Raw genomic sequence first — 23906 nt, forward strand, 5'->3', positions numbered from 1 at the left:
AAATAGTTCTGCATGAGGCTAGGATTTTGTCACTCATCTTCTTTAAAAAATGCTTGTCTATAGTGGCTTTTCTGCCATGTGTGCCTCTATTGGGGATGGTGACTATATGATTTGCGCTTTAAGAAAAAATATCCCTGTACTCTGAAATGGAGAAAAGTCCGTTGCCAGTGAAGTGAAAGTTCAAAAGATGTTCACGTGTGTCAGGATGACACTATTGAAACAAACTTTTTCACCAAGCTTTTTAATAAACTATTAAAGCATTACAATAAGCCCTCATTTCAAGAAGTTTGAATTTGTCTTAGTTTTGATAGCAATGATCTTCAAAGTAGTTAATTATTCTTTTAAACTGCGTTAGCTTTTTTGGAATGGACTTGTAAATGGCTTATTAAATTTTCGAAACTTCAGCTGAACAAAGCTTCTGTGTGATTTCTTCTTGGAGATCTTGTGATTTTATTTCTTCTCTAGCAGTTCTTTGTATATCTGTGATGTGTTATATGTATAAGCTGTTTTCTGGGAACTCTCTTGTTAAATAATGACTACTACAGGTCATTTCAGACACTCCTGGGGAGAGATAAAATTAAGGAAATGAGTCCAATTTGTGTAGATTTTGCTCTATCTGTTTACTCCTCCTTTTTCTTAACTCTGAAGGAGTAGCTCTGTGTTTCTGTTCCTCCTAGAATGACAAATAATGCTCTAAGCATGTCAGTAGAAAAAGAGTCTTGGTGAGCCTAAAGATGGATACAGTACCACATCAGCTCACATGGGAGAAGCTGCTTTATGGCTGTAAGGCTAAGGAGGAAATAACTACATCTTTGAAAGCTGGCTTTCTGAACAAGCTGCTTGTACAGTGATAAATACTGGTGCAGGATACTGTGGTGTATACTCATCCTCAGCAGCTCTTTCCAATTAGTTTCTGCTAACCCTTTCTTTTAATGTTTCAGGGTGGATAAATGCAATCTATGCAGTCATTATTTAAAAACTAGATGTATACTATGTTAATTTTTCAGTATCATGGGGGTCTTGAGCAACAAATGCGGCTTCCAGCTTCAGTATCAGATGATTTTCTGTGTGTGGCTGCTGGCATTTAGTCCTCAAATGTGTGAATATCTCCGTCGGTATAATATTGTTCCAGTGCTGTCGGATATTCTTCAGGAATCTGTCAAAGAGAAAGTAACTAGAATCATCCTTGCAGCATTTCGGGTAAGCGTCCTTTGACTCCAGTCGCGCTGCACTTCTCTCTCAAACGACTAGGTCTCAGATATTGGTGATGCACAGCTGTTTCTGCTAGACTGTATCAGCAAACTGGATTGAAAGCTTAATTCTCTTTTTTTTTTTCCTTTTGTGAACTGAATTTTGCTACAGGTAATAGACATACTATTACAAATAATAGAGGTCTGCCATTCAATGTCTTCTTAAAATAAGGTTGACTAAAAAAAGCTATGTTAGCACAGGCACTAGCCATCTCCCTTCTTTAGTTAAAGATTCTTTTTTCTGCTGGCACTAGTGTAAAACACTGTGGTTACTAACGCATGATAAATTTTGCCTTAAGAAGCTTTGATTAAAAATATTATATTAAACATGCATATGTTTGTCCAACTAAGTGACTTAGAAATTATTTTTATCTACTGGTCCAAAAATCTTTTCTTGGAGGCTGTGTCAAGATGAATGAGAATATTCATGTAAAAGTGGTTGACTTATTGTGTCCACTTCACCTGAAGATCACTGGTCCTAGATAATTTGGAATAACTGAGGTTTGTTTTCATTGTGAGAGTACCAATTTGTGTTCATGGATGCTAACTGTGCGTGTGCACGTAGTTTTGTGTACGTGCTTGTTAAGTGTCCTGTATATAATACAGGAATGTTATAGCAACTTGTAATCCTGTTTTAAAACAGGATTTGTATTCTGAGTAGGAGGAGTAGATTTTAGAAACAGAGAAGACAAAAATGAAACCAAGTGCTTTTAATAAATAAAGGCTAAGAGAGAATAAGATGGTTCTGTTTCAGGCTTTGGGGAAAGTAGCTATTTTCTTTCTCCAACGTTAAAGAGTAATGTTGGTGACAAACTGGCAGCCAGGAAAAAATAGATTAGAAATTAGACGTCAGAGCTGTGAGTTCTGAAGCAAAATTAAAATAGATAGCAAAGGCAAAATACCCCTTTTCCTGTGTGAGAGGCCACAATGTCAGTTCATGGGGAAAAAAAATAAATATGTGAATTGCATAAAGGATGAGGCTTGGTGATTCCCCAGATCATCTCGACTGCCTGTGTCTTACTGAAGGTATGCTATGAGTCTTGACAACTTGCATACATCTTCTCTGATACTTGATTTCTGCTTATTTGACCTGTTTCACCTCTGGCAAATTAATTGCCTGCACCCTGAATATGTAATTGTAATGTAATTTTTTTTCCATAAAGTAACAGGTATTGGGTACTTCTGTCTACTTTGAATCAATTAATTTCTCTCTTTACCTATTAAAATTTTTTTTCCTCATTTTTTCATACTTTTGTCTCTTATGTCTGTTTCCTGCCTATAACTTATTTTGTACCTTAAGATTTTTTTTTTTAATCACTGAGTAGTTTATTGATACATTCTAGTTAATCATATGTTCCTGTTTGTACTTTACTAACATACCTTTTCAATTTCACTGTGAAAAGCTTGAATGTCTCACTATAGTATGGGATAGTAATAATATTTGGAGTAGGTTCCACATCTGCCTATAATTCTCTTAACTGGAAGTTCTTTGGAAACTTTATCTACCTGCTTCTTCAACTTGTTGAGTTTTGTCTTTTAAGATTCATTACTTGTTCTTTTACTCTCGTTAGAACTTTTAACTCTTAAGTAATTTAACATTACTTTCTGTAAATTACCTTTTACTTATGAGTTCTCTCACTGAAAAAGAAACAGTTTTTTTTGCTGATTAAAGTTAATTGTATGTGGCCACTAAAAGCAGTAATATGTCTTATTTTCAGTATGCAAGTTTTAACATTTACTTGCAGTGCTCTGCCTCACTAATATGATGTCTGTCTTAGAAACCTTAAATGTAATGGTTCTGTGACATGAATGAGTGATGTAGTCAAATTCCTTCTTATGGTTTTATTGCTTATTTCTATGAGCACATGTTCTGTTTGTTAAGGACTTTGTATTTTATATGGAATTCCTGTTTTCAGCTTTATCAAAAAGTGCAGGTGGCTAGTTCAGATTGAACAACATAATTTGAATCTGATTAAATTGAATAGAAATGTAATGAATAAATGACATGGGAATTTGACTGTTAGATTCTATGCTTATAGTTCCAGTCTTACCAACAAGCTTCTGTTTGAATAAAAATGTCTAGTTGGAATATTCCCAAATTCAAAGGAAGCTGATCTAATCCAGATGGTAACTCCTGAGTCTGAAAGATGACTTCAGGTTGTTTTGGGTTTTTTTCTTTTTGAGACTTTCCTGCTTTGTGCTATTGCTGCACCAAAAGCTGAAATGATAATCCCAGATAATAGTTGTTTATGTCAGAGTCTCTGGATTTGGGACATAAGCCTGCCCTTTTTCTTTGAATAGTCATTGTAATCAGCCCGATTGGATGTGGAATATGATCAAAGCAGGTGAATTAATATTTTCTGGTGTTGAAGGTTTCATACCGTCTAGGAGGAAAAAGGCTAAGTGACCTAAACTTGAATGCAGTGTTGGTTATGCTTTTCGGCACGTTATACTTCTTTGGAGAGATTATTTTTGGAAGTGGTCAATTCTGTCACTTACTAAATCAAAATGTGCCAATAAGAATTTCTTAAAATATCACTTTATTTCCAAGTAGTCTGTTCTTAAAACAAACAAAATAAATTTTTTACTTCCCTAGAATTTGTTAGAGAAGTCTACTGAGAGAGAAACTCGCCAAGAATATGCTCTTGCCATGATTCAGTGTAAAGTTTTAAAGCAGCTAGAGAATTTGGATCAGCAGAAATATGATGATGAAGACATAAGTGAAGATATCAAATTTCTACTGGACAAGCTTGGGGAGAGCGTGCAGGACCTTAGGTATGCCTTGCAGTGTGAACTTTAAAAAAAAAAATGCAATTATATGAACGTTGGTAAAATTCTGTTCTTTTTTAAGGCTAAATAAGATACAGAATTATGATACATAAATGCTAGTTGATAAGGTAGAGCACACAGATGCTGGTTGTATATAAAAGTTTTTCCTATTCTAAGTGAGTATTTACAGGCTGAATAGAAAATAAATCTTCACTTCTGGGTATGTGATCTTTGTAACTGCTAGATTGTTAAAGGACTTCAGAGGGATCTTATAGGAGTTCCGGTTGAAGCTGAAAACTTCCTGATTAGAATACATTTTGCTGTCCAGATAAACTCAAGTTTCTGCTACTGTTTACCAAATTTCCAAATGTGATTGTGTAGCTTGAATTTTTCCTCTTTTTTTTTTTTCTTTTTTTTCTTCCCCTTCTTCAAGAATTGTATTTTGGGGTGGATGGAAGGGTATGTTTTTCTGTTGTGTTTCCTTATTTTTGAAGTGTTGAACTTTGAGGCAGGGAACAGGTCTCGTGCTCTGCAGAGAGCTGACTTCCAAATGCGTCATATCAAGTTGTGCTCCAGCTTTGTCTTGCTGGGAACAGGCTTGGGCACACAGTTCAAACTCTGCTTATAGACACTTAGCCAGTATTTCATTTGGGTGTTTTGTGTTGCAGCTCCTTTGATGAGTACAGTTCTGAGCTCAAGTCAGGCAGACTGGAGTGGAGTCCTGTACACAAGTCTGAGAAATTTTGGCGGGAGAATGCTGTAAGACTAAATGAGAAGAATTATGAACTACTCAAGTAAGTTTTCAAGTTTGGAATGACATAATTCTTTAATATTTTCTGTGTTTAACTGGACCTGTATAGAATCAAAGAATGGTTGGAGTTGGAAGGGACCTTAAAGATCATTGAGTTCCAACCCCCCTGCCTGTTGAAGGGAAACATGACAGACAGCCCCAGAGTGGCCAGAGGGAAGGGTCCAGCCTGCAGAAAGGAGTGTCAGTCTCTCTGAGCATCAGACAGGAGAAACGTCGTTTCATAGGAACACATTGAGTGCCTTCCCCAAAGCTCAGTATCTCTGAGCTTTTTTTTTCTTGGAGGTCCTCTGTATCATAGAATCACAGAATGGTTTGGGTTGGAAGGGACCTCAAAGATCATCAAGTTCCAACCCCCCTGCCATGGGCAGGGACACCTCCCACTAGAGCAGGTTGCTCAAAGCCCCATCCAGCCTGGCCTTAAACACTTCCAGGGATGGGGCATCCACAACTTCCCTGGGCAACCTGTTCCAGTGTCTCACCACTCTCACTGCTTCCTGATACCTAATCTAAATCTCCCCTCTTTCAGTTTAGACCCATTTCCCCTCATCCGTGTCTCTCCAGTTTAACAGACCAGGATGTTGTGCAGGACAGTGTCAAATGCTTTGCATAAGTCCAGGTAGATGATGTCTGTTGCTCTCCCCTTGTCTACCAATGCTGTAGCGCATTCGTAGAAGGCCACCAAATTTCTCAAGCATGATTTGCCCTTTGTGAAGCCACGTTGGCTGTCACTGATCACCTCCGTATCTGTTTTGCTGGTAGCTGTTTTCCACTAAAACTGATTAAATTACTTAATTAAAAAATGCAGACAATATTAAGAGTTGAGAAACTGTTTTCTTACAGCTCTGTATTTCTGTTCATGCTAAGAAAATAACTAGTACATGAAACTGGAGTCAATTACAGGGTATATCTTTCATCATCTCAGTCTTTGAGTTAGGACAGAACTGCTTTTTAGATCACAAGAGTTGACTGAACAAGTGATGTTTTTGAGATCAAGTTGATGGTCTTGAACTGAGAGAAGTTCACAGTTGTACAGACCAAAGAACGTGGTGTGTTGCTTTGTTCTTAACTGCTGGGATGCCTTTTAATTTTTAAATAACTCTGTATAACAGTATTCTGCATAAAATTCTGCCCGTTTTGTCTTTCTATCCTGTATTGAGCAAGGCTACTGCTGAAAGGTGAGGGGAAGAATAGAGTTGGTGAAAGGCTGATAGATAACAGGCTTGTCCTACCCCCTTTGCTGGGTCACAAGCAGCGTGGCCCTACCACGTTCTGAATCCCGCAGTGCAGGATGCTGCATGCAGGAGCTGGGAACAGCACGCGAGCATCACTGGGGTCTGTTGTATAACAGCATCTGTTGACCCTGTGTAGGCTTTGTGCTTGTGTCCCACTCTTGTCTCAGTCTATAGATATTTATATGGTTGGTTAGTACAGCTTTTCTTGATCTCAAAACTCTTGGTCTTGAAACCAATGTGTAAAAAAGAGGAGATTTTTTTTTTAAACCTTGGTTATAGGTATTTGTGGATGCAGCTTACTAAACTTACTCTGTTGAATGCTTTTAATAATTCTGTTAATTAGGGCAGGATCTCCATTGTTTCAAGTGCAACTGCGCATTTGGAAAAAGTTCTATTCAAGCTTTGCTCTTTGGGTGACTTGTAAAACGTTTTTATGGTTACAGGATTTGTTATCTTAAGTTATCAGTGATTAAAAAAAAAACCAACAACCAAACAACAAAAACAAGAATGAGGAAAACCCAAACCAAACCCTGGAACTTGATTGTTTCAAATCCTTTCCTAGAATCCTGACAAAACTTCTTGAGGTTTCTGATGACCCACAAGTGCTGGCTGTAGCTGCTCATGATGTGGGAGAATATGTACGACACTATCCCCGTGGGAAACGGTAAGAAAAATGCCAATATGTTGGTACTCAAGAGAGTAGCTCGAATATATATTTTGCCTGTGGCTTTTTTGCTTATTTATATTAAAATATGCTAACATAGAGATAGCAGGTTATGCTTAAGTTCAATTCACTGGGAAGGTGAGAATGCACAAAATAGATCAGATGGGAAAATACAAACTAGGTCTTTGACTTAATAAATTTTAGTGCCTCTTAACAGTGAAGGGAACCTATGCCTACAGAAGTCTTGAATAAGATGTTTAGACTAAAGCAGAGGACATGCATGAGAAGAAATTAGAGGAGCTACCAAGATGTTTTTAGCCTCTGTTATGACTATTGGGCTTTATTTGTTTGGTTTACAGTAGGGAGGGACTATTTCAACAACGATTAAGTATTTTGTGACTTAAGATTACCAAGACAAGTTTTTTCTCACAAAAAATTGCTATTTAATTTCAGTGATGTTGTCACAGATTCAGTTACCACTCTTCGAGCTACACAAATACACATTTCAGTGAAAGTGTTAATATTTATTGTAAACCTGAATTCCTGTCAAAATACACCGACAGACATTGCTATACTTTCTTGTTTTGTTTTGTTGTAAAAACATATAAGTAAAGATGTTTGTTTGCTGAGTAATTGCATCTTGCAGGCAAGGAGACCGCTGAAGCAGACAGAGGCCTTTGGTTTTTGCAGGAATCATGCTCGTCAGTCACCTGAAGGGACATGTGACTTAATTTTTGTAGCAAAGAAGTGGTCTGTTCCTGGTTTCTGCATAGGGTTTAGTGGGGAAGATGAGAATGGTCTTCTACGCTTGTTGGGAATTCCGTGAACACTTTGTGTGCAGACTGCTGTCTTGACAGCAGAATCACAAACAATAGACTGAAACTTTATGCCATGTATGTGCTAGAAAGATTTCTTCACTCTAGGAAGATTCACAGCCCTTGTAGTCTTGTAAGCAACTGGAACTGAAGATATTTTTAGAGTATTGGAACAAATTAACTGTTTTCTAGGTCCATTGAGAAAGGTCAGAGGTGTTCATTGTGTACCACTTGTACTGAACAGTGCTGTTTATTTGCTAATCATCTCCCGTGTCTTCCAATAGAGATTTATAACAACCGGTATTTGGAGAAGAGGCAAGATATCCTCCAGTAAGGTGGAAACTCATACTGCTGCCTGCAAGAGGCACAGCTGAAGGGCTGATACTGGTTGCTCCTACTTTGATCTGCCCGTTTGCCATGATCTTTAAACATGTTGCACACATCTACTCAAATGTGGCATAATACTTGGACTAGTATGGCCATGCAGTTGCTGGACCAAAGCTATGAAGTTGGATAAGTGGATGAACAGGACCTGTATCTCTTAGTCTGTAGCTGGGAAAACATACTGCTGGTGGGACCATAGCTCTGCTCAGCTGCCAGGTTGTTAAACCTGTTCAGCCTTCAAAAGGAGTGGTCATCAGCATCGGTGGTCCTAGATACTGTTCTAACCCACATTCTTGTATCAAATTCTAATACTTTAGCTGCTTTCTGCTTACAGACTTGACTTATTTAGCTTTCAGTTCCGATGGACAAACCAAAATGTTTCAATCTCTTTTAATTTTTCTTTTAAAGAATTTCCTTTGTAATCCAGTGTTGTATTCTTACTAAGTATTACTTCAGCAATTTTAGGATTGAACCTTAAGGTTCAGTCGAGGACTGTGTGTCAGTTTCCATGTAATAGTCCATTTTTTACCATGATGGTTTTTGATATATAGTCATCTACTGCTCCCACGCCTGGTTGGCATTTCACACTCTCATTGCATGACTCACTTTGAGAATGGATGCTATTTGTTGGTTTAGAAGAATAGGAGAATTCAAACGTCTTAAATACTTCTGTTTCCTTGAAGTGTTTATCCTCTACTCTTAACTGGATTGTCCTTCAGCCTTCGAAGGTTGTAGAGGCGACTTAGAACCTAAAACTTCTTGAGTTTACCTGCTGTGCACAGCAGTGACCTAGTTCTGGCTAACCTTTCCCTTTGTACGACAAAGGAGTTATTTCATAGAATCAGAGAATGTTTTTGGTTGGAAGGGACCTTAAAGATCATCTAGTTCTGCCCCCGCCCCCCCCTCCCCTGCCCTGGGCAGGGACACCTCCCACTAGACTAGTTTGTTAAACTAAATACTACATTTTTGCTTGGCTGTTCTCTTATGTCATCTTAAATAATTTTAACTTGCCTTTAAAATTGCATATTGTGGACCAAGTTCTCAAGGCAGTAGCACCGAGGGCTTCTAATGAGGCTCACTAACATGCATTTTCTGGTAATGTAACAGCATAAATAAAGTACGGCATTGGTGTTTCCTGTCACAGAAAACAAACGCTGGCTAAACATCAGCCTCCAGTAAAACTTCCACTTGGCCCAAGGGTTACTGCTGTGCAAGGTCAACGCTTTCAGTCACCTGAATGCCGTGAACATGAGTTTTACATTTTCATTTCTTCTCTTTCAGAGTGATTGAACAACTTGGTGGTAAACAGCTGGTAATGAACCACATGCATCATGAAGACCAGCAAGTTCGTTATAATGCACTACTGGCTGTGCAGAAGCTGATGGTTCATAACTGGTATGTGAAGATTATTTAACATACTACTAACAGTAAAAAATATTGGGCTGTGGAGGGAGGATTCAAGACAGTAGATTTCTTTAAGGGGGGATTAATATTTTAATATGATAAGACTGTAGTTCTTAAATGATAGAGCAATATGATGCTGGTGGCCGGTCACGAGTGGTGTGCCTCAGGGCTCAGTGTTAGGACCATTTCTGTTTAATGTCTTTATTGATGATCTTGACAAGGACATAGGGTGTATCATCAGCAAGTTCGCAGATGACACCAAGTTAAGCAGGAGTGTTGATTCCCAGGAGGATAGGGAAGCTCTACAGAGAGACCTAGATAGATTGGATCATTGGGCCAACATCAATGGCATGAGTTTCAACAAGGGCAAGTGCCAGGTTCTGCACTTGGGCCACAATAACCCCAAGCAGCGCTACAGGCTTGGGGAAGTGTGGCTGGAAAGCTGCCTGGAAGAAAGAGACCTGGGGGTTCTAATTGACAAGCGGCTGAATGTGAGCCGGCAGTGTGCTCAGGTGGCCAAGAAAGCCAACGGCATCCTGGCTTGTATTAGAAACAGTGTGACCAGCAGAAGCAGGGAGGTGATTGTGCCCCTGTACTCAGCACTGGTGAGGCCACACCTGGAGTATTGTGTCCAGTTTTGGGCACCTCAATACAAGAGAGATATCGAGGTGCTGGAGCGAGTGCAGAGGAGGGCAACGAAGCTGGTGAAGGGCCTGGAAAACAAATCCTATGAAGATCAGTTGAAGAAGCTGGGACTGTTTAGTATGAGGAAGAGGAGGCTGAGGGGAGAGACCTCATCACTCTCTACAACTACTTGAAAGGACACTGTAGAGAGGTTGGTGCTGGTCTCTTCGCACAGGTAATTAATGACAGAACAAGAGGGAATGGCTTCAAGCTCCAGCAGGGTAGGTTTAGACTGAACATTAGGAAAGAATTTTTCACAGAAAGAGTGGTCGGGCATTGGAATAGGCTGCCCAGGGAGGTGGTTGAGTCACCATCCCTGGATGTGTTTAAGAGACGTTTAGATGTGGTGTTGGGGGATATGACATAGGGGAGGACTTTGTAGTGTAGGGTAGATGGTTGGACTCGATGATCCCAAGGGTCTTTTCCAACCTGGATGATTCTATGATTCTATGCTGATGTGTGAGATATTAGCTAGCTTTTCTGTATATTTTTCTTGTAGTTGAATTGAGTACCTTGACCTTACATGATTGAATGTCACATGAGTAATTCACTCAAACAATATATTTTTAACTTATTTGGACTGCTTAGTATTTAATACAAGCTGTAATTTAGGCTTGCAAAACTGCAGTCTTCAAAATGTTAAGGATGTGTGTAGGTATTTTAGCAAGCTTACTTAATCTCAGCTGGAGGAATCAGTAGCTTGATGGACTTGTAAGAGTTGATGTTTCACATACTTAATTGGCAGTTGCCTTGCAAAGTGTGTGCCTGACCATTCTTTTGCATTGTTGTTCTTTGCTCTAGTCTTTCCCCCAACTCTATGCTGTTATTTTTCTGTTGCTGTTTTATGGGGTGCAAGTATAATTTTTCTTGAGCTGTTGGAGTAGCAGAAGTTTATGGGCTGGCAAGTTAGATGAAGTTGAAAATTGCTCGCTGGAGTCTCTTTCATCAATTGCTGAGAATAGCATTTGAAATGAGGTTTTTCTTTCATTGTTTAGAGAAATAGTTAGAGAACTAGTTAACAAAGTTCCAAAACCCCTGAAGTCCTGGTGTGTTCTGCCACAGAAGTGGCTGGTGGGTGATGCTGCCTTTCCAACAGAGCACAGGACCTTTATAGTGAAGCATTGAAGGGCTGAATTTGTGAAAAACTTCAGTGTTCATGTAACAAGTTCGTATAACTTGCCAAACTAATTAGGTATGCTAAGCGTGGAGAGTTAAAAATACTAATTAGGAGTTCTTAATCTGGTTATTAATTATGATTTCACTAAAGCTTATGTTTCCGATTTGGCATTAGAGAAAGATGAAGTACAATAGTACATCTGAGTACTTCGGAACATAGATGTTGAGGTACAAACAACTAATTTTATTTTGAACTTAACCTTTTATTTCTGAAAAGCTTGGTGCTTGGAAGCACCTGTAACTTTTGTCAGTGTTTTTTTGCTTCTGACAGATTGTGATCTTTTTGAAATAGAGAGCAGTAATGATGCTAACGGTGTGAAAGTGGTAGGGGAACAAGGTTTATCATTCTTACACGTTGTTTAAGTCACTTGATGTAGAAGACAGACTAGCAAGACTGATAACAAAAAAAAAAAAACCCACACCAAACTCCTGTCCCCTCTCTCTGCAGTGTTTCTTCTGTAAAACAAAGCTAGTTTCCCCCCTTTTCTTCTGAAGAATGTGGGTTTTAACTCTTGTGCATGTTATAATATTAATTTTATCCTGCTTCCTCCCTCTCTCATACTGTGGAAACCTTCTGTAGCACAGAAAAACTTACATGTTTAAATAACTTACTGTGACAAATCCAGAGTTAACATTCTCCACCTGTAAGGAGGACTTTGGACTTGAATTTCTGAGTGTGTGGTGAGGGAGACTAAATGTGTGGTGGTGTGCAACCTAATTTTGGGGCAGAATTGTATGTTACGCTTCACCCTGCTTCTCAGTTTGGTGATACGCTTCTTTTCTTGCAATGCTGTTTGTATACATTTGAAGGATTCTGAGTATTATAAAGTGGCCATAGCTAAATAGAGGTTACAGTGTGGAAGACTTAGTTGCTGAATTTACATTCTGCAGGGGGGACAGGTCTTATTTCATGTGTGTTCTGATGTCTTGAAAATGCGGTAATAAAAATATAAAACTCCAGTCTTTCTCTAGCAGAAACCTCACTGGTAGCAAAAGTTTTCTTGGATGCCTAACTTGGTTTTTTCTCACTTTCAACTTAAGCGAACTAATTTTAAAAACATCACATCTGGTCTTCTAGATTTGTCTTGTTCTTTTAATGTCATGAACATTTCTGTGCCTGGTTTTCACAGTTTGTGAACCTTTAGACTTGAGACTGAGAGATTGCAATTACATCTAGTGTCAGATCTTCAGAGGTGTCAGTATAAAGGATCTGTTTAAGTTAGTGCCATTTTCAGATTCATACTGTCTTCAGGGAATATGTTCCTGTATAATTCTTACTGGAACAAGCCTCTGGGACACATTGTCCTTGGCTCGTATTTGCCAAAGCAGCGTTCCCCCTGGAATGGACATCAGATAGCTTGAGCTAAGGAAATGACATATCATTTGTATGTGGGAAGCTTGATCTGTCTCTGTATGGATCTGGCTTTTGATGTGTGTCAGAAGCTCTTCTGTTTCATAGCTTGTGTGGGGAGAAGAGAAAGCAGAGTCCCCTGCTGCACCCCCACGGTGCAGTTCAAGTGCCTACTTGTTTACCTTTGCTATGCCATAAGATGGATTAGTCGCCCACTTCAAGGTTTTGCTTACCTTGCTCTCCAGAGCCGGGGAAACGATAAGCATTTCCCACCTTTCTTCCACGTGTTTTGGAATTCCAATTTCACTCAAAGCAATTGTGGCTTTTTTTTTTTTTTTCCCTTGAATTTAATTGACATGGAACATCTCTGCATTAGTATCTGTGACACATGCATGGCAGAGGTAGTCAGGCTTTTCCTAGATCTGGGGGCTAAGGGAGGGATGGGTGAGAAAGTAAGGGCTTGCTGTGTGGAGTTGAGGCTTGGTACAAGTGCTGTGCCTGAAGCAGCGGAGCAAGGAAAACTTCTGGTACCTGAACTGAGGGAGAGTCACGGGGCAGCTGAAGTGGTATTCTGTTTAAAACACACCTGTATCATTAGACTGCTCATAACTCAACTTGGAGACAATTAACTCCTAAGTAATTTGAATAGTTCATTACAGGCTGCGCCACTGGCTTTTCCTTAGGGGTTTTAAAGTCGGGGATAAATGAGGGGGAATCAGACTGTCAGGCATTCCATTCAATGGTGAAATAGATTGGCAAAAGCAGTTACTGCTGTCAGCTTTTCAGATGAGGTAAGTTCAGGTGAAATATTCCAGTTACATTTGCATGTTAAATGATCGTGCACTTGATGAAGCAGGGAGTGAAGGTATCTTTTTAGTATCACTTAATGTCTTTAAATGGTAATTTATCCAGTGTTTTAATCTCACTTGAACTAACCGTATTAGTTGTGGCACCCCATGCTGATGGTAAAAATCTGTTATTGGCAGATGGGGGGGTTTGGCGTGGCATTGATGGTGCATATTTTTGTGTGTCCTGTTTAATTTGTGCTTTAGCTATGTATGAGAAACATCATCTCCTTATTCCTTGTCTTTGCCGGTGTTCAGAGGCAATACCCTACTTGATCGTTTTAGTATTAGTAACTGGTTTTAGGAATGTAATGCTGGTTGCAGTGATGTTTTTAATGATGCAGACTTTAAAAGAATCGAATCAAAATCAAAAGAATCAAAGTTCTAAGTGGACAGCAGTTACATCAATTTAAAGAAACTCAATATGTTAATCTCTGCAGATGAAGCATGTGCCTTTCATGTGCTTCACGGCACAAAATTTTACTGAACTTCAGGAATGGGGTGTTGTGACTCAAAGCACCTACAATTAGAAGCCCAAGTTCCTTCTACAAGTCATAGAATGGTTGGGGTTAGAAGGGACCTTAAAGATCACCTAGTTGGAGGATGCTAAACGACGGGAGTTAGGATGCGTCATTGATGCACAATCAAGTATGGTCTTGGAAGTAAAATTAATAAACAGCATACTGAATGAAGCAACAAATTCAGATAAGCTTTGAATATGCAACAGATTCATATATGATTTTTCAGAGTGCACATCCCAGACAAAATTACTTGCTTTCTATCTTTTAAAATGACTAGCAATGCAGAGAGACATTAAAAAATCTGAAACTGCCTAGGATGTGCAGTATGCTATATTTAGAACCTGTTGCTCTGTAGAGTTAGCATGGAACATTTGGCACTTATCACTATTCTTCTTTGGTATAAACTTCGTTCTCCAAAGCCCATGTATCTCCTAAGATAACTTCTGTGTGTTGCTTGCTTTTGGTAGTGGGAAGTGAAGGTGTAATGATAGTTAACTTGCAGCCATGAAGTTTGCTGCCCCCCTGGCCTTTTTTTTCCCATCCCAACACTCAGAGATGTAATGCTTAATAAAGTAGGCATAAATCTAGGAAACAATGCCTACATGGTAATGCAGTCCACTGTATTTATTTATCCTGTTTCTTAGACTTCATCATCAATACAATTCCTTTTTAGTAGTTAACAGAAGTTAACAAACTGAAAAGTCTGAGGAGATAAATTGTGTCCCTGATAAAAAAATTTCCTTTTTAAGAGGACAGTTCCTAGCTAGAATGAGACAAGTTAGGCAAAAATCCAATTAGTTATAGGCATGCTTGGCATCTAGTATGAGTGTTCCATCTTTTTATTTGAACATAAATATGTATTCTTGTAAAGCTTCATTCCATTCAGGTAAGGACTGTGGTTTGTATCGTGTGTGTGCTCTCTGGGATTTCACCCTCCGATCGTGTTATCTGTCTTGAGATCTGCACTGTTCTTAAAACACACTTTAATATTTCTAGAGCTTCTGTTAATGTGGAACAAATATTTTGCAAATATCAAACATCCTGCTCAGTCTGCATTTTCTTTTTTTCAAATGAATTGTTCATTTTCATGTACTGTGCTGGAAAAACAAGTAGAAATAACTTGATAGTTTCACTTCTGATTAGTGTTGCTTTAGAGATTGGATTTCCTGATAAGAGATCACATTTAACTGAATTCTATGTCAGTCATTCTGAAATATTCTGTGCAAAATTAAAGCTCTTAAGTGTTGAAAGCATTTTTGCTTGCTGTTCATTCTGGCGACTAAATCTTCTGATTAAAACCACTTTCAAACCAAGTTGCATGGTTCAGTCAAGTAGGTTCTTTTTAATTCACAGAATGGCTCTGTGTGTTAGCTTATAGTGCATCTTATAAGCAAAAATGACTTATACCTTGTCTCCCTAATAGAAAGGAATATATTAAATTGAATTTCATAGATTTTTCTTTTAAAATCTAATAAAATGTTTGAGTAATGGCCTTGTCATAGGAGCTCATTGATCTGCTGTTTCTTTATAGCTTGCATGTAAAATTGTGAACTGGAAGACTAGAATTAATCTTGCAAAAAATGGACAAAATCTCTCTGAAGGGAAACTGCTGAATGAAAAGGAGGTTCTTGCAGTGTCTCTCTGTCAACAAATCCAGGTCATTAGACCCATAGTAGAAATACAACGTAAAGATGGTTGTTCAAAGCCCCATCCAGCCTGGCCTTGAACACCTCCAGGGATGGGGCATCCACAACTTCCCTGGGCAGCCTGTTCCAGTGCCGCACCACCCTGAGAGTGGAAAATTTCTTCCTAATATCTAATCTAAATTGTATCTTTATGATTTGTCTGTAACAATGTGTGTTGGCAATGTCTTTTGAGTTGCTTGAGTCATGTAGCAGACTTTTTATTGTAGCTGTATTACACTTCAGTACTCTTTCATAAAGGGAAGAATTTGTTTAGAACTAGCTTTTCATTTTCACTTTCAAAAGCATGGGACGCTAGGTTTATGTTTAAATAGAGAAAAATAAAATCAATACTTTTATATTGTTCTTTGTCAAAGGAAAGCATTCTGCCTCTTGGGAAATTCAATCTGCTAAAATAAGCTAGAAATTACGTATGTTCAAGATGGTCAAATAGTTTTTTGGATAACAAATCTTTAATAAATTGGATTTAAGCAAGATTTAAGATAAATGTTGTTAAAAAAGAGAGAATAGGAAAATTTCATCCTTTCTTTCTTCTATGCTTTATCTACCTCTCTTCCCTTGCCTGTCAAAAAGAATTATTTTCAGTTTTCCTTAAAGGACGGGTAAATCTAGAATTTGGAGTATAACACTAAAAGCTTAAACTGCAAAGCTTGTTCCTTTTAGTATGTGACCTCTAGAAATCTGTTGAAACCTTAAAACTTTCCCATCTGTCATAGGTTACAGAATCACAGAATCTTCTTGGTTGGAAGGGACCTTTGAGATCATCGAGTCCAACCACAAAAAAACAAAACAAAACAACCCCCACAAAAACAACAACAACAAAAAACAACCAAAACAACAACAACAAAAACAAACAAACAAAAAACCCACAAAAAACCACAAACAAACAAAAAACCCACAAAAAACCACAAACAAACACCAACACCAAAACCAAACCAAAACAAACACCCACAACCACACCCCACCCCACCCACAAACAGACACAAACCAACAGTCTCGGGCACTGGAGCATGCCCTGAAGTGCCATGTCTACATGTTCCTTCAATACCTCCAGGGATGGCGACTCCACCACCTCCTTGGGCAGGCTGTGCCAGTGCCTGACCACTCTCTCAGTAAAGTCATTCTTCCTAATATCTAATCTAAACCTCCCCTGCCACAACCTCAGACCATTTCCTCTGGTCCTGTCATTATTCCCTTGGGAGAAGAGGCCAACACCCACCTCTCTACACCCTCCTTTCAGGTAGTTGTAGAGGGCAATGAGGTCCCCCCTCAGCCTCCTCTTCTCCAAACTAAACATGCCCAGTTCCCTCAGCCTCTGCTCATATGACTTGTTCTCTAGACCCCTCACCAGCTTGGTGGCTTCTCCCCTGGACATGCTCCAGCACTTCAATGTCCTTCTTGCAGTGAGGGGCCCAGAACTGAACACAGTACTCAAGGGGAGGCCTCACCAGGGCCGAGTACAGAAACACCATCACTTCCCTATTCCTGATACAGGCCAGGATGCCGTTGGCCTTCTTGGCCACCTGGGCACACTGCTGGCTCATGTTCAGCCGGCTGTCCATCAACACCCCCACATCCTTTTCTGCTGGGCAGCTTTCCAGCCACTCTTCCCCAAGCCTGTAGCGTTGCCTGAGATTGCTGTGACTGAAAGGCAGGACCCGGCACTTGGCTTTATTAAACCTCATCCCACTGGCCTTGGCCCATTGATCCAACCTGTCCAGGTCCCTCTGTAGAGCCTTCTGACCCTCAGGCAGATCAACACTCCCACCTAGTTTGGTGTTATCTGCAAACTTAAAACAACTTAGGTTGTTGTTGACAATTGTCCTTTGCTCAAGCTGAAAATGAGTATAAAATTTTCAGGTAAGGTCTTGAGCCAGGAGGTTGCAATTATCTCCTGATATTTCCGTGCTCGCTGAATTGGATGGCTTGTGTGTTGGATCAGTTTCTTGTGCTTTTTCGTAAAAGACTTTTAAGCATTTGTTGCTATTACTGTGACACTTAAGTTTATCTAAGCTTGAGGGTGTCAGTGTCTCTCATATGCCAGCACAACCAATTAAATTAAACTGAATGAAGCAACAAATTGGGAATAAGGATTTGAGATGAAAAAAATTTGTTTATTCGCCTCTAAGTTTCCTTTTCTTCTTCAAAAAAGCCTTTTGGATACCACAGAAAATGTGTGGTTTAACGATTAGGCCTGAAAAGGGGAAATTGCTAGAGTGGAAGGAATCTCACTTGATTATTCTAATATGAATGAAAAGATTAATTTGCATATGGAAATTACTTATGCCTCACTGTCAGACTTCTGAATGACGAAGGAAGTGAGAAAATGCAGTGTTTCAAGTTTTGTTGATCTGAGAAATGGAGGATTTTGTATTTACTCTCCAAAGTGATGTACTACACTTGCATGTTTTGATGCTTGTCCACAACACAGCAGTAATATTTTGTGCTCCTGTAAATTTATACTGAATCGTTTCATGTCTGAATGCAGTTAACTGTAAATGCAAGCTTGTCTGGACCAGCTTTGTCTGCTTTGTAATAAGGATGATTTTATGTTGAAGGAAGTCAGAAGGGGGCTAAAACTACCTTTATAAAGGTCTTTCTGTTCCAGGGTGAGGAAAACGGTCAAAGTGGAACTTCTTGTTCTGAAGAGCAAAACTCGCAAATTTGAACTTCCAAGTTACTTGAGCCTTTGCTCGATGAACTTGAGAACGTTTACTACTTCTGCCTGGTTTTTGAAATGTTATATACAATAATACAATGCCTACTCAAGGTAAAAGGCAGCTTTCTAGTGGAAAGAATTGGTGATTGAATTTGTTGTTGGCCAGGACAGTATTTTGCTCCTTTTGCACAACTTTGTACTTGAATTTTGTACATCTTGTGGAAAGCATATTGAGCGACACCCTGCAGATCTGCTCTGCCTGGTCAGAAGGGAGTAATGGTATTACTTGTAAGATTGTGTACTGAAAGACAATGGGTATGTAGGCCCCAAAGATATGTCAAATAAATGATAGCAGGATGTGTTTTGTCTTAGTCTCGAATAGGAGCTCATCGGGCACACGTGCATTTCTGCCAGTAGTGGCCATATTTGTATGTTGTATACTTTCTCTTCTGAGTTTTAACCATCTTAGAAACTGGATGTGCTTGCAAAAGACCAACCACAATGACTTTGTTATAGTAAAGGTGGTCGTCTTCTGCAGTTGTGAAGGAAAGACTAAGAAAGTAAGTTTAAAATAGGGAGAAGCAGTCCAACTCATGGGTTTGTAGCTTATTTTAAAAATCGAGTCTCATTACTTTCCCTTGAAGTGTGCATCTCTAATCTGTCAGATGCTGGTTTGAATATTTTGTGATTTGTCATCTTGTTGACAAGATCTGCCCTACAGTGCAATGTGTTGAATGCTTGCATTCTTAGAGGTAGTTTTAATTTTGTGGGGTAAACAAGAATTCTAAAATCACAGTTTTTCTCAAGATTTAACTAAGTAACGGTGCAGGATAAAAAAAAAAAATCTTAGACGCTTGATTTGTAATAGCATACTGATAGACTCTGTGTCCAATTTATGCATGAAGACTGAATCTTACAGTACTACTTAACCTTCTGCTGTGATGAAATACCAGGATGTAAAAAACATAATTGAATCTTTTTATCCTTTTAGTATGTATTTTAGCAGAGGGAGAACAGCAGCCTATTGAAGCTATTCTTGGTAGTTTTGAGTTTTGGTGGAAGATGGGAGGGAGAAGTGACCAAAGGCTGGCAGAATAACCTATCAGTCTGCTCTCCTAAGGCTGCACGTGAAAGCTTCGTGCTGAGAAGCTGCCGAAGTCCCTCCTATCAGTCTCTTACCAATCCCTCTCATCATCTAACATAGACCATACAAGAACTTGTCCTAGGTTAACCAGTGACACTCAGCTGGAAATGATTACCAGTGAATTTTCTTTTTAGTTCTTAAAACAGCAGGTGGGACAAGGTTTTTGCATTTCAGTGGCCCTTGGTGGTGGCTACAGAAGTGATGGGCTAGGGACAGTATGGGGTTTTTCACCTGGGTTTGCAGCGTGGCAGTGCAGAGCAGTAACTGCAGATACTCACTCTGTGTGGGGGAATGGGTGCTTTTCCTTGTCCCTGGACTAAAACCTCACACCTCCAAATGAATGACTAAAATAGAAGGTTTTGTAGGGAAGGTACTGTCCTGCCTACTGTATCACCTTAGAAGTTGAATGTATCTGTTAAGGCACTAAGTACTTACAAAATATGCTACGGCTGTGCCTTCTCAGAGATTTTTGCTGAATGCACTGTATTATGGTTGGATTTTAGTAAGCCTTGAGCATGTGTCTGAACCACTGTAAGCTGTGCAATACTTGTACTGTTACGGATTATTAGCTTGATTGATTTTCCGACTTCTAAGTAATTGCATAGGAATTTCACATTCAAAATGGTTCACGTGTGCTTTAAGAATAAGTAACTTTGCAGGCTTGTGATACTGTGAGCACAGCCATGTATGCAGCCTCAGTTGCCTTTGAGGCTGGATGTTAGACAAGAAACCCTAGAATCAGTACATGAAAATAGGCATGAAACAGAGAGAAAAAAAAACACAAACAAAAACCACTGAGGGAGCAGAAGGAGGTTTGAGTTTGGAAGCCTTTCCGTAGTTGCTGGCCGTGTTTTTTGGATGGCTGTTAAATCTTGTTTATTTTGGTGGAACATTTTGAGTCCTGCAAAACCACAAGAGAGCAGCTCATTTCCTTCTTTGCCATCAGGTGTCTCTGCTTTGAGGGTGATGATGTACCTATTATGATCAAGAGTTGTACCTATTGAGTGCAGCCCAAGCGTTAAAATACTATGATCCTGCAGCAACACCTGATAAAGCTCTGAAGGAAGAGGCTAAACCATAATGTATAACTCAGCATATAAAAGATGCGTTATTTTCTTTGCTAGTGGAGCTTGAAGTTAACATTGTACTTTACAGGAATTTTGCTTTTCTAGCTACTTACCTATAAAACTGAGGAAAGTTCTGTTGAGTGATACAGTTGTGATGCTAATCTTCATTGTGCGATAGGAAATATAATGCATAGGGAATAGCTGTTCCACAGGACACTGAGCTGAAAACTTACACATTTTTGAAACGTGTGATTAGAACTGGTTTTTTTCTTTTTAAATAAAGCAAAAGTGCATACCCTTGAGTTAGGTTCTCTTTTTTAAAAGACTTCATTCTAAACATCATTTCTCCGAACTGCTTCTAATGTTTAACCTGTGTAGGTTGAAATACCTGTGTAGTGAGGAAAAACTGTGGTGCTAAGTGTATGATCAGCAATGGAAAAAGAACGCCTATGTTTCACAGGTCCTAAAACCTCTCTTTCAGCTGATACAGTGATATAATTCTTGAAGTTTATTTTCTCTAACAAGCAACAGCCCAGATATTACTAAAGGCCTCTTTCAGCTTCTTTGTGTTTCTGTGAAGTGTTGAGCTGCTTTCACAGGAGACAGTGAAAGATGGGAACATTCAGAAGAATTGTGCACTGTTTTTCCATAGAATTTAGATACTGTTGCTCAAAGCAATGCTAAGAATTTGGTGTTTGTTACAGTGTAGAGAGGACAAGTATAAAATAAGTGACATAGTGCACTTCAAAATACAGATGAGGAAAACACGTCAAAGAAATTGTTGGTGTACAGTGGGCCTGGCTTGGATATCTTTTCTTTCTTCCAACTTGAAAGTATAGTTCTTCAGTCAGTGTCTATTTTTCTAGCCTGTGGGTTAAATTGCCGGTATGTCCATCGCTATTACTTGTGCTCATGCAGCTGGGTTATAGGAAGAGATCCTTTTAAATACCACAGTTTCTAATATGTATTACCACAGTTTCTAATATGTATATTCAGCAAGAAAAATCTGTGGACTTTGTGGGTGTTCTGTAACAGCTGCCAAGGCTTCTAAATATTACCACTGGGCTTTTTCTTTTTCCAGACAGTTTGATGTTCAGTTTATACTTTATTTTCAGAGGGATAGATGACGGATACCTAAAGCTTAGGTACTCTCCTAGTAGCTCCAGTTGACTATCGAATATTAGTAGACATTATTTGAAGGAATAATTTTAAACTTAAAGCTTCTTCCTCTTTCTCTACTTCATACTTCCCACTACTGTCCTACTCCCCACATTCCAGAATGTTGCTCAATCTACTTTTTTGTTGTGTTTCAGGGAATACCTTGGAAAGCAGTTGCAGTCAGAACAACCTCAAACGGCCACCGCCCGGAGCTGAACACTCCCATCAATTCATGCTTATAACTACAGTATGTTTGTCTTTAAATTACTGTCAAGGAAACACTGAAATCACATGTTCTTTGCCTGATACTAGCGCATAAACTTTCCAGCTTTCCTCCAGTGTTGTTGGCTTAGTAAAAATTTGTTTGTTCAACTAGTTCTGATGATTATGGCTATTAGCTTCCTGTTATATTCTGAATGTATATGAGGAAATGTGGCTAATATATTGCATTTGTTTTATGTATTTATTCTCATAATAAAGAATGTTATTAAAGGATATTCATTCCATGTTATAATTAGCCTAGAAAAACTGTTCTTTTAGTGGGTTAACAGTGCTGTTGCTTTCCAAGAAAATCAAGTAGTCCCTATATGTCTCCAGGCAAATTAATAAAGCTTTGACTTGGTGTTCTGTGGGAAATGCAATAGCCTGAGAAATGCTGATTATCAGTAATAAAATATATGCCACATCTCAAAACAGTGTTAAAATTGTATATACAAGCAAATATGTGAGGGTTTTTTGGGGTGGGGAACTTCTCTCTTGTTAGAGATGACATTAAAAAATCTGGACATGAGAAGAGGAAAAGAAAATGAACATGCCTCTAATGAAAATTGATACACTTAAGATTATTAGATGAGCTGTATAAGATCAATGTTAAGGCTGTAGATCATGATCAAGTTGTTTTTTTTGGTGGTTTTTTGTTTTTTAATAACAAATGTATAGTAACTGATGAACTTGGAATTTCATGGAGTGTTTTCATTATTGAAAATACTTGTAAATGTTAGGGTTCTGGTGTCATTCTAAAATCCATTGTATTTTCTTAACAGCCAAATTATTTGGCTTAGTATAAATCTTTCCTGTGTTTTGTAGCTCCTGGTAGTAAAAACAATGTAAGCATCAATAAATCAAAGATGATATTGGATTGGCACATGAAAACAGTCTTGTTGCATATATAGGAGTATGGCTCCAGGCACATACAATGCTAAGCAGTTAATATTCTTGTGATTCGTTTTTAGAATGGAAAAAAAAAAAAATAGAGATGAGAGAACATGGCTTTCTTTGATAGCCTTGTGTGGTGCAAGTCTATGAGGAAGCTTAGGGTACTTTGTCATCAAGTAAAAAAACCAATTAGGGAAAACTTTTCTTACCCAGTCTGGATTTTCATCATATATAACTGAAATTTGACCACTGTTGCAATGGAGAGAGAGAAGCCTTTTAGGGGATGACAGTTTGATTGTATCTTGGCCTGCTTAACTAAAATTGGATTGTGTAAATTAATCACTGTTGCTTACTTGGGCATATAGGAGGACAGATGCTGAAGCCTGAAGAGCATTAAACTGACTTTAGTTGGAGTGAGGGTTATCTGAATGGCTCTTATCTCAGCGCTGCACGTTCCCACAGTGTTGAGGGATACTGGTGGTGTGGGAAGCTGCTGGGGGAGCAAGGTGCACCTATGCTGCCGTTGTTATCTTGGGACAGTTGAATGCTCTTGAAGTATATATATAGGTTAGGAGTGGATCTTCTGGAAAGCACTACTGAGGAAAAGGATCTGGGAGTCCTGGTGGACAGCAAACTTTCCATGAGCCAGCAATGTGCCCTTGTTGCCAAGAGGGGCAATGGGATCCTGGGCTGCCTAGGGAAGAGTGTGGCCAGTAGGTCGAGGGAGGTCATTCTCCCCCTCTGCTCTGCACTGGTGAGACCACAACTGGAATACTGCATCCAGTTCTGGGCTCCCCAATTCAAGAAGGATAGGGAACTACTGGAAAGAGTCCAACGTAGGGCAACGAAGATGATTAAGGGATTGGAGCATCTCCCTTATGAGGAAAGGCTCAAAGAGCTGGGGCTCTTTAGCCTGGAGAAGAGAAGGCTGAGGGGAGACCTTATCTATGTTTGCAAGTACCTAAAGGGTGGGTTGAAGGATGATGGAGCCAGACTCTTTTCAGTGGTTGCCAGCGATAGGACGAGGGGCAACGGGCACAAGCTGGAACATAGGAAGTTCTGTTTAAATATGAGGAGAAACTTCTTTAGGGTGAGGGTGACAGAGCCCTGGAAC

General features: G+C 39.2%; 1 protein-coding gene across 1 annotated transcript in view; it reads left to right on the forward strand.

The window, feature by feature from the left end:
• ATP6V1H (ATPase H+ transporting V1 subunit H) overlaps window positions 1-22784 on the forward strand; it is a 46503-nt gene extending 23719 nt beyond the window's left edge. Inside the window, exons 9-14 of the mRNA XM_074146176.1 lie at window positions 1008-1200; window positions 3847-4025; window positions 4688-4813; window positions 6625-6726; window positions 9207-9320; window positions 21793-22784. Coding sequence (XP_074002277.1) covers window positions 1008-1200; window positions 3847-4025; window positions 4688-4813; window positions 6625-6726; window positions 9207-9320; window positions 21793-21853 — 775 coding nt within the window. The 3' untranslated portion in view covers window positions 21854-22784. The remainder of the gene's footprint in view (window positions 1-1007; window positions 1201-3846; window positions 4026-4687; window positions 4814-6624; window positions 6727-9206; window positions 9321-21792) is intronic.
• Window positions 22785-23906: the final 1122 nt, after the last annotated feature.

The sequence above is a fragment of the Numenius arquata genome, chromosome 4 (genome assembly GCF_964106895.1).
Source record: "Numenius arquata chromosome 4, bNumArq3.hap1.1, whole genome shotgun sequence".
Classification (NCBI taxonomy): domain Eukaryota; kingdom Metazoa; phylum Chordata; class Aves; order Charadriiformes; family Scolopacidae; genus Numenius; species Numenius arquata.